Source organism: Diplotaxodon limnothrissa, linkage group LG22 (assembly GCF_057381915.1).
Source record: "Diplotaxodon limnothrissa isolate DT_005_m linkage group LG22, D_limnothrissa_male_GT1.1, whole genome shotgun sequence".
Taxonomy (NCBI): Eukaryota; Metazoa; Chordata; class Actinopteri; order Cichliformes; family Cichlidae; genus Diplotaxodon; species Diplotaxodon limnothrissa.
Window position 1 is genome coordinate 6,391,064 of NC_140616.1, and position 11,459 is coordinate 6,402,522.

General features: G+C 41.0%; 1 protein-coding gene across 1 annotated transcript; it reads left to right on the forward strand.

Annotated features, from left to right (window-relative positions):
• Positions 1–1,390: 1,390 nt before the first annotated feature.
• Positions 1,391–10,274, forward strand: LOC146609296 (tubulin beta chain-like). Its single transcript, XM_085347008.1, has 5 exons — positions 1,391–1,498; positions 5,588–5,696; positions 7,179–7,289; positions 8,070–8,314; positions 8,783–10,274. Exons 1-5 carry the CDS (start codon positions 1,442–1,444, stop codon positions 9,593–9,595), a joined length of 1,335 nt encoding a protein of 444 aa, XP_085203134.1. The 5' UTR covers positions 1,391–1,441; the 3' UTR covers positions 9,596–10,274.
• Positions 10,275–11,459: the final 1,185 nt, after the last annotated feature.

The window sequence follows — 11,459 nt, forward strand, 5'->3', positions numbered from 1 at the left end:
AAAATATTTTAAAATGCCTCTTCAAATGACAAAAAGCTAAAGTCATTTTCTTGTATGCTTTTATTTTCTTGTAGGCAGTTCTTTAAGTTTTCTTGTTTGTTTTTTATTTTAGTTAACTAAAATGTTTTTACACCAACTAGCTTTGGTATAATGTCGCTTATGCATATGACTCCAAATTATTCAAAAGTACATTTAAGAAAATTGCACTGTCAAAGAAATATAGTTTAAAATATTATCTAACAGTAGCAGCATATATGTGACTCCTCAATCATTGCTGGAAAAGTATAACACTTTAACATTAAATCTTCCTTTCAAAACACAGACTACTGAATTATTCTAACAACTATATCTATATATCATAATAAAATATATATTATTAAACGTGATGCTCTATTGGATTCCGATCCAGTGACTGTAGAGGAGATTTGAGTACAGTGAATTCATTGTCATGTTCTCAAATTCCACCTGAATGCCACAGCAGAAATCAACACTCATCAGACCAGACAACAGTTTCCCAATCTTTTAATGTCCAAATTTGGTGAGCCTGTGCAAATTTTATCCTCGGTTTCCTGTTCTTAGATGACAGATGGCACCCAGTGTGATCTTCTGCTTCAGTTTGATGAGCTGTTACATTCAGAGATGCTCTTCTGCATACCCTGATTATTTAAGCTACCATTGCCTGCCCAGCTTGAAGCAGTCTGGCCTCTGATCTTTGAAATCAAGACACTCTCCCCTAGAGAGCTGCTGCTCACTGGAACATCAGCAGATTGTCTTGATCATGTTTATATTCCTAAATCCACTCAGTTGCTGTTGTGGTTGACTAATTAGATATTTTGAATTTCTCAGTTGAACAGGTGTACCTATCAAAGTGGCTGGTGAGTGTATATATTTGTGTTCATACTATTAAAAACGTCAGGACCTTACATTTAATGTGACGCTAACGCCTGGGTCCATTATCTCCTTTATTCTAACTGGATGATGGATGCTGCTGATTATGGTGTAGAAGGTGTAACTTTTTACTCTTCATATACAGGCTTTAAAATTCACATTAATGTTCTGATGAAATATTTCCTTCTGAAAACGTAGAGGAGCAGAAAAAGGAAATACTCGAGTAAAGCATCTGAAACCCACTACTTCGTTACTTTCCAGCTTTTGTTTGGAGTTCCAACGAGGCAGTGATGACAACACCCGGCACTCCTTCTCCTCTTCCGGTCCTTGCCTCAGAGGGAAGGAAACCCCTTTGGGGAAAAAAAGCTCAACCTTCAGCCAATCAGCTCCAAAGCCGCAGACAGAATAACCAATCATTAGCCTGGACTAAGCTATGCCCCACCCCCCGAAGCCAGCTGGACTCAGCGCTGCCACAAACTCTCCACAGTCAGTAGGTCAGCAGCCTTCACTTACTTCCAGCGCTCTCTGCTCCATCACCAACTGTCCATCCATCATGAGGGAAATCGTGCACATCCAGGCCGGCCAGTGCGGGAACCAGATTGGTGCTAAGGTAAGAAAAGCTAGTGATGAAAAAAAAAACCCCACCTTTTCTCTTCTTTTTTGTCGTTATTTATTTATTTACCAGTTTAATAAAGTTTTTGTTCAAAGTTTTTCATTTTTAAATCATTTAAATTGCTGCTCTTTTTGTACAGTTTCAATACATACTTACTCTGTATTAAATCACGAAATTACATGGAAATAAACTGATTAATTCCTGTAATTTACTAAGAGGACTTTTGTTTTTTATTTTTTTAAATGTACAAACCTTTAACTGGACCCAGAACAATTGAGAGTTCCATTGTTTTCCCCCACTCCCCCTCCCCCTGACCATTTAAAAGTTACAGTATTCTTTTATACTTTAGCTAACCTCTTTGTAACCTACTTTCATCTAAAGGGGAATGTGCATATTTTGTGTTTTTATCATATGTTACATGAGTCTTGGATTTTTTTAGGTAAAAGATTGACAGAGCTGATCTAATCCTTTTATTAATAGATTGAAGCACTCTTAGGCAGAAACAATAAATCAGTGTAACAATAACTTTGCTATTACATATGATAATTTTTAATGAAGTATTATGAAGCTGTAGGATCTGACAAAAGAATGTAATACATGGCATATTAATTACAGCAATATAATAAGACTTCTGTCTAGCAGTAGTCTTTCATGCTTTCTCTGCACATGAATACAGTAACATTTGCAGATTTTTAACTGCAGGCAAAACAGTGACTCCAGTCACTGAGCTGTGATTAATGAAGCTGGGCAGACCGGAGCCGACTCACAGGGCCAGCTGCTGCCTTGGCTGCCTGTTGAGCTCGAGTCTTTGTCATCGAGGAGAAAGAAAAAAACAAGAGAAAAAAGGGTGAAAAGAAAGGAGAAATTTGCTGAGGCAGAGGAGAGGAACGCGGCAGGAGGAGGGTGAAGGGGGAGGAAGATAACAAGTGGTTCAGTGTCTACGCTGAATGCACAGATGAGGTCATTTAAATGGCTGCCTTTTCCAGGCAGTGTGACACATGCGCACGCCCCAGACCCCCCAAACCAGCAGTCCTCATCCCTGTTTACCCATCGGTAATAGGAAGGGTTTTCTATTTATCTGCATTTTGTTGGAACAGTTTAAAGGATTTCTTGGAAATCTACAGCTACTTACCTCAAGCTGCAGCAGTTAGTGGATCAGTCAAGGGATGCAAAATGAATCCAGTGAAATACGGTTGTAAAAATCCCCCCAAACCACAGTTCAAAACATGATTTTTAGGCCACGGTTTCAGAACATATTTCAGTTTTTCTTCAGATGGATTAAAAGAAAGAGAAAAGACAAATGCTTCGAGATTTGTCCTGGATGCTCTTTGATCAGAAAAAAATCCTTTATAAATGCTGGTCCAAGGAGAAGAATAAACTCCATTATTCTCCTTTTTGCATTAACTAAAAACACTCAGACATTACAGCTTTTAACAGCATGCTCTAACTCTGCATTAATATTTCAAGCTGCAACCACAGTATCATTTAATTTGTAAGCTTATTCTGCCTCCTTTATGGAAGTGTCCCAGTAAATTAATTCAGCAATGAATTGTTTCAGCTATATAAAGGAGACGTTTTCTTTAAAAACAAGCATGCAACCCTTGCTTTCCTTAGAAATTATGGATATTTTTTACTTTTTTGGAGATTTTATTGACTGATTAGTTAATTAAGAAGATAATACACAAGGTAAAGCTTTAAAATATTGTACATGCAGCCATACAGTCACAGTTTTATCAACTAGATTTTTAGTAAACTCTACAATTAAATAAGAATGAATCACTTATACAAGAACTACTTTAGATATCATAAAACAGCTTAAACATTGCGTGCTATGTAGCAGCATAACAGCCACCAGGTCATGTGATTTTAAGAATGTGATTCTATATATAACTTGAATTTTATTCGTACATTTGGCCTGTTCTGCCCTCGTACAGCTCAGCACAACAGCGGGTGGGGCAGCAGCATATGGGCTGACTTAGTCTCTGCTACTCAAAGGTCCTGATCGGTGAAGACAAGTGTATTTACAGCGGACTTAGTGAGGCTGAGGTCATTTCACAATGGATTAACTGTGCCTGAATTCACCCGCTTACCCAATCCGACCCAAATCTGCTGAGCTTTCCCACGTTTCTGGATAACTTCTCATAGATACGACTGAACAGAGGCTTAGGTTTTCAAATATTGACTTCAAACCTGCCAGCTCACATGCGGTTTGCAGTTTCAGAAATCCTGAAGTGTATGTTTTTGCCTTGGACAAACCAACCTTTCCCCTGCTTATCTCTTTCCCTTAGACACACACGCACTCTCACAGATTAGGGTCACTTGACTGAGCTGGTGTGACAGTCTGTTGATGTTTCAACCCGTGAAACACAAAATCCTCTGAGAGAGTCCTGACCCTCTGACAGCAAATAGAACAAAAAGTTTTACTACTTTAAGCTGTGGGCAACTTTTTATGAGTCTGTGTGTGATTCACTGAACCAGCTGGAAAAATCCAGGTGGGGGTAATTACATGACTTCCTCCCTGCCTTTCCTTTCTAAACTCAAATCATAGCTGAACTACAGAGTAGAGCTGAAGATAAGAATGTCCAGTTTTCAATTTTAAAGAGACACATTTATTCCCACATGACACTATAATTTATACGTTTAAATTTCTGTCTCTCAAGCAGATCCAGTGAAGGCTTCATCCAATGAAAGACAGATTTCTTTCTTTTCTAAAAAACACATTAAAATATTTTCATTCAGCCAGATTAATGTGCTGTTAGCCTTTTAAATAGCCGCAAAACTTTAAACTTCAGGGTAAAAACAGCTCATAAAAAGAACATTATCTGGTATCAGTTTATCTTTGAAGTCTTTTTTTAAGCAAACATGTTAGCTCTAGCTTTCAGATATAAATATTTGTTGCCTTTTTCGCAGTTTTCTATCATTAAACTCACTGAACTGTATCGGAAGTTGTGAATTTCTCAGCATTTTTAATCTAAATGACAGATTATGTATTCATCACGTGACTGCGTGATTAAAATAAATCGGAGCTGCCGTGTGTGCTCGCTCTTGTTTGCTTCTTTTATGCTCGTTTCTCATCAGCCTCCTGTACTTCCTCCTGTTTTCCTGTCCAGGTGTCAAAGCTTTGAAACTGCTTTGGCTTGTGCTTCTTCCAGGAAGTTTCACTCAGAGCAGAAACCAAATATATCCACAAGACGTACCTTTGATTATTTACTGGCATGAGACATAAAAGGACTGAGTGTATTTTGTTACAGTCAGACCAGCTGTGGCAGACCCAGAGTTTGTCTTCATATCCATCTATTTTCTTCACCACTTATACTGTTGGGAGTGTTTGTAAAACATGTTTTTACAGGGAGTTTCCTTGAAATCAAAAGAGGGCTGTTTGCACTGTTATCAGATTGTCTCGTCCACCCTCTCCATGTGATTTGCAACGTTTGCAAACTTGAGTCACATGCAGGCATCTTCTTTACTGTTTCTACACTGTGTTCACACTCAGAGACTTAAGCTGAAAAAACTCTGTAGCCTGACATCTTCTGTGTAGGAGATTTATTGAGGGACTCAATAAGAAATCTGAGCTATAAGTGAGAATCAATACTGCCACTGATATTGAGACATTATTAAAAGCATTTATGTCTAATCTAAGAGCTCCACAGCATGTTCAGCCAAAATTAGTTTAATGGTTGGAATGGAACCACGAGGTGACTGTTTGTCGCAGGAAATCCTTCCTGCGGTCTTACAGAACACGTCGCTGTTTTTAGGTGATCTTGTGAATGCTAACTGTGATCATATGTCAGTGAGTCTTTGGGAAGCACAGAGGTCAGAAGACTCTTGTTTTTCTTCTAAATTTGTTTGCAGTTATGTCCTAAATAACACCACAAAGACACCTCTTTGTGAGATGTTTCCTAACTTTGAAAAACCTTATTGAGCACTCTGTTAGCTCTTTAGTTATGATGACACATGGATGGTACAGGGGTTAAAAAAAAGTGCTTAGTATTATGCTTGCTTCACATCATTAAGTGTATAAAACACTGACTTGTGGATGCTTTCTGTATTAGTTCTTGCAGTAACAGCTTGTCCACCTTTATTTAGTTCTGGGAGGTGATCAGCGACGAGCACGGCATCGACCCGACGGGCACCTACCACGGAGACAGCGACCTGCAGCTGGACAGGATCAGCGTGTACTACAATGAAGCCACAGGTGAGTTCATCCCGACTACAGCGAGGTCTGTGTTTGATAAAATGAAAGAAGACATCTCCTCCCTGTGGAGACACCGGCTCACTGCAGCAGAGAAGCAGAAGATGCAGATAAAAATAAAGCAATGAAGCACTAATTTTTGGTTCGCTGGTTTCACATTGTTACAGGTGAGGATGTGTTATCTTCACCTGTTCTCATGATGACATTTATTAGGGGGGCATGTTGCCTTAAAATGCCAGAAACACTAAACAAGCATGCATTAAACAAAGGTAGTTTATCCTGAAAAACATTTGTACCAAACTCTGTTTGACACAGTGATAGTGGACTATGTCAGCCTTAATTATTCCCAGTCAGAGCCTCAAATGTAGCCCAGGAGCCAGAAGGAGCCTGCCAAAGGCTTCATCCCACTGCTCTGGATGGCTTTAAACATTGCAGTGGAGTCAGTAATTACTCATTTAGTTTCAGTAGCATACATTTTCATGGCGTGGTGATGCCAGCATTGGCTTACTACTACCAGTAAAAAAAAAAATAGAGAAAGTTAAAAGTATTTCTGGAACCAGACGAGTTGTTCAAAACATAAAAACATAAAATACTGTTTCTGTTTGGTTCTGAAAACTTAACGTCTGCCTTTTACTTTGGTTTAAAAATTATATTGAACATGTTACGCTCTCTTAAAAAGGTCCTAAAAAGTAACAACAGGGGTCCAGGTTGAAAAAGGAGACAAGGAAGCAAAACTGTTAAATTAAAGGGTTTTATTAATGTTTCTACTACTAACTAAACTAAAAGAGACGAACAAGCCGACATCACCTTAATTAAATTAAATTAGTTTTTCACATCCTTGCTTGTTTTTTGTTTTCCTAGTTTAGATTGTTGTTAGTTGTTTGCTTGCTGTAGTGCTGTCTCAACAGGACCTCATAACCTAGTTTTATTCCCTCTTGTGCTTCTTGTCTCCTTTCTGAACAGCAATAAATCTCTTGAACCTCGAAAACCTCTGAGGGCTGTTTGTTGTAAATATAACTTGTTATCCAGAGGTTTAACTTGTCCACCCTCTTGAGATCAAACTCGACTGTTTGCGGCCCGTGAACTAAAACGAGTTTGACACTTCTGCCTTCAGTTGTTGCATAAACCTAATTTAACCTGACAGCCTAAAGCAGCCCAAAGTAAAGCTGAAAAATCACAGGTTGACTCAGGAGCTAAGAAACTAAATAAAATGGGCATTTTATTTTAATGAATGAAAATGAGCTGGATAAGCTTAGCGGAAAGCTCACAGGAGTAAACGGTCTGTTAAATATGCAGTTTAGCCTCAGTGTGTTGAGTCTAGACATCCTGTAACTTTGCAGTAAATGTCTCCATCTACTGGCTACATGAGATACTACAATCATCGTTCAGCTTTCTTTCTTTTTACACTTACAGCTCCTACAGGTTTACATACTTTTTGTTAATCTTTTATTTCATCTCTCTTTGTGTCTATTTTAATATATGCAGGTGGGAAGTACGTGCCCAGGGCCATCCTAGTTGACCTGGAGCCAGGAACCATGGACTCAGTCCGTTCTGGACCCTTTGGGCAAATCTTCAGACCCGACAACTTTGTCTTTGGTAAGAACACCACCTACTGAACAGGATGGGCTGCACTCGCTGAACACATGAACTGTTTACACATGAACTTTGGTCAGTTTTGGGACAATCAGGTCAGATTGTCCACTGTTTTTTTCCTCACATGTAGCACGCAGCAGGTACTGGTCTGCTCCACATGCACTCACATCACCGACTGTGTTATTAAAGTGAAGGAGCTGCCTGGATAGAGTGGGCAGGAGGGAGCACATTTGACTCCCACTCACTAACTGGGCAGGTAGCTGCTCTATGGGCACATCATCACGATCAACAGTCACTTGGACATGTAGAGTGGGGAGCTGGGCGGTTAAAAACCAGCTCATGTTTGACTGGACAGCACTGGACATTTGCATTATCACATGCGCCTCTTCCAGGTCATCTCTAGAAAAGTTCAAGCCTGTGGTGCATGTGTGAAAACAGCTATAAAGTTAAAAAGTATCAGATGGTCTGGAGCTGTCAGGGTTTGGACTCCTGATGAGTATCTGTGCTGCTCTATTTTGTGGCTAAAGTCACATCGAGTCCATCGGTCAAATTTAGCTCAACAGACTGTCCTACATGGCACAAACAAGCTCACTCCTGCCATAAAATCCCAGCATGAAACCCTCTGGGACCTGAGCTGACTGATTCTGACTCAGTACGATGCTTCAAAGCCAGGCTGACTTTCCTTTGTTGCTCTTTCCTTTCGCAAACAGTGGGAAAAATGTTTTCTTAAACAGTTTGACTAAAAACTGAAACAGTATAATCAGCTTCACTTTTGTTTCCCAGGTCAAAGTGGGGCAGGAAACAACTGGGCTAAAGGTCACTACACGGAGGGGGCCGAGCTGGTGGATTCAGTCCTGGACGTGGTGAGGAAAGAGGCCGAGAGCTGCGAGTGCCTGCAGGGTTTCCAGCTCACGCACTCTCTGGGAGGAGGCACCGGCTCCGGCATGGGAACCCTGCTCATCAGCAAGATCAGAGAGGAGTACCCCGACCGCATCATGAACACCTTCAGTGTGGTGCCCTCCCCTAAGGTAGAGCATTGCCCCACAGGATGCACTTTTTAAAAATGACCTTTCAGTGCTTACTTATGGTAGTTTTAGAAGTCTGAGCAAAGGCTGCACAATAAAAGATCAGAAAAGTGAAGCCGTAAATCTGTGTTCGCTCTAATAATCAGCACGAGGCAAAGTCTGTAAGACCTCAGCACCTCAGTAAACACTTTCTTGATGACTTTGTGTTTTCAGTTGCTAGTTTTAAGTCATTTTGAAAATAATATAATGTCCATTTTGTAAATTATGTCCCAACAACAGTCAGAAATGAAGATAAAGCTGAGTATGAGTGACAGGTTGGCATATTTCAGTGCCCATATATCTGTGTTCAGCACTTTGAACTATGGGAAATAAATCTACTGCACAATAAATCGCCTGTTTGTTTATAATAAATGTTTATGCTATTTCTGCATCAGCCATGAGTATCGACGTTTCCTCTCGCTCTGTCTTCAGGTATCAGACACGGTGGTGGAGCCCTACAACGCCACGCTGTCCGTTCACCAGCTGGTAGAAAACACCGATGAGACCTACTGCATTGACAACGAAGCTCTTTATGACATTTGCTTCCGCACCCTCAAGCTCACTACGCCCACCTACGGCGACCTGAACCACCTGGTTTCGGCCACCATGAGCGGCGTGACCACCTGTCTGCGTTTCCCCGGGCAGCTGAACGCCGATCTGAGGAAGCTGGCCGTCAACATGGTGCCCTTCCCTCGTCTCCACTTCTTCATGCCCGGCTTCGCCCCTCTCACCAGCCGGGGGAGCCAGCAGTACCGCGCCCTCACCGTGCCGGAGCTCACCCAGCAGGTGTTCGACGCCAAAAACATGATGGCGGCTTGCGACCCTCGCCACGGACGCTACCTGACGGTGGCCGCCGTGTTCCGTGGGCGCATGTCCATGAAGGAGGTGGATGAGCAGATGCTGAACGTCCAAAACAAGAACAGCAGCTACTTTGTGGAGTGGATCCCCAACAACGTCAAGACGGCCGTCTGCGACATCCCGCCGCGAGGCCTCAAGATGGCCGTCACCTTCATCGGCAACAGCACGGCCATTCAGGAGCTGTTCAAGCGCATCTCCGAGCAGTTCACGGCCATGTTCCGCCGCAAGGCCTTCCTCCACTGGTACACCGGCGAGGGCATGGATGAGATGGAGTTCACCGAGGCAGAGAGCAACATGAACGACCTGGTGTCAGAGTACCAGCAGTACCAGGACGCCACCGCCGAGGAGGAGGGGGAGTTTGAGGAGGAGGTGGAGGAAGATGCCTAAGTGAAAGCAAGAAAAAATGATAAAAGGAGGGAAAAGTTAATAATCAAAAACAAACAAAAACATAGAAAAAAATAAAAAATGATGTGAAATGAAGGAATGTAGGAGAGCAGATGAGGAAGGTCAGAGGAGGGTGGAGGTCTGAATCGGTTAATAGGACAGAAGAAGAGCGGAGAATGTAGACAGAAGGAAAGATGATGTCATGACCAAATTAATGTGCCATGGTTTACTGTTTCGCGTGACGCCACGTAAGCTGGTTTGATCAAAACTAGTCTCCCAAAATCTTTGTTTTTAATTCTAAGTGCAACAGACGCACTTTTTATTTCACTACATACAAGGATTTTCTTTACTGTGAAGGATTCAGCTGCTGTTACACTGAGGTTAAACCAAACCCTGCTCCTACATTCAATCAAACAAGCTTAGTGTTTGACCTGCGATCAAAAACACACTTTCAGCCTCAGTGGAAAAATCATCTTCGGACTTCTTTGCTGATTTTGTGCAGAAGAGGTGGAAAGTGTATCTGTGACGCCTGATTCAAAACAAATAACTGAGCTGTGCAGTCGCACTGGGCGGCCTCTTCATGTTTGGCATCAGCTGATTGTTGGTTTTGGTCTTTTCATTGAGTTTGTTGAACAAAATTAGAAAATCATGTCGGCGTAATCAAGGTTATCACATTGAGTGTTGAGATAGTTTCAGGTGTGTAACCTTGTAGTCAGTTTAAGTAATAATAAATCATTCTGTTATCAGTGTTAATGCCTTTTATCAGTGTTATTTACCGTTTTGTCTCAGCTTTCAAGATCAACTCTCAGTGATAAATGTGATTTTGGGCAGCAGGTGAGAAAACGTTATCAGTATTTCTTCTTCTGAGGCAGATATGCTTAATTAGCTGGATAATCTCTCATTTTTGACGCTTTTGTCGCAACCTTTTTAAGACTGCATGAGATAAAGAGTCCTGTGTGAGTCAGTCTTACGCTTGCAGAATATACTTTTTCTTTTCCGGACATCAGGGTTTGCACCTTTGTGTAAACGTCTCTCCAGCCTCTGTGAACTCAGAGAGTTGTTTTTCTACAGCGTCGTGCTGTCATTCGCTTTTGTGGGGAAGAGGCATTCTGGTCTTACTAGACTGAAGGGAGCCATCAGTTATAATCAGGCCATTAATCTTTTCTTTTTCTTTTTTTTTAAATGGAAGCACAAGATTGAAAGTTAATGTCAAAGACGGGAACATCTGTTATCTTCTAGTAAATACAGATTCTTGGAAGTGGTTAACCACAACAAAAGTCACATTTAGTAAAACGTCAAAGAAAATGATTTGCTTTCCTGTGATATATACATTGGCAGAGCGTTCATAGCAGCAGGATTTTTCTCAGACGCCAGCCAACGTTTTGAGGAGAAACACACTGCACATGCTCAGTGTCCATTATACTAGTAAGTACAGATCCCTTGAAGTGATTAGCCACAACAAAAGTCCCATTCAGTGAATTTCCAAGAAACAAATTCATTTTTAGATATATATTTATTACCAACCAATGTTAGAGGAGAAGCGCACTGCACATAACAACTGCTCTGTTTTCCTTTCATACCACATCTCAGGCTAACAGAGCCTTCAGCTCCTCTGTGTTAAAAGCATGTCGGCTGTTGTTGGATTAACCAATTCAACGGGACATTTTCCAATAAAAAAAAAGTATTTAAATTCAAGCAAAGAAACATAAATCTGAGTGTTTAAAAAGTCAGAGTGACAGGAAAGATCAGCGTCTTTGAATTGTTAACGTTGTGGATAAAAGTTGAAAACTTCCCTCACTATTATTATAACCTCACTATTCAGGCCAACATCTGAAGATCTGAAGTCTAACCTTAACATTTCCTGAAA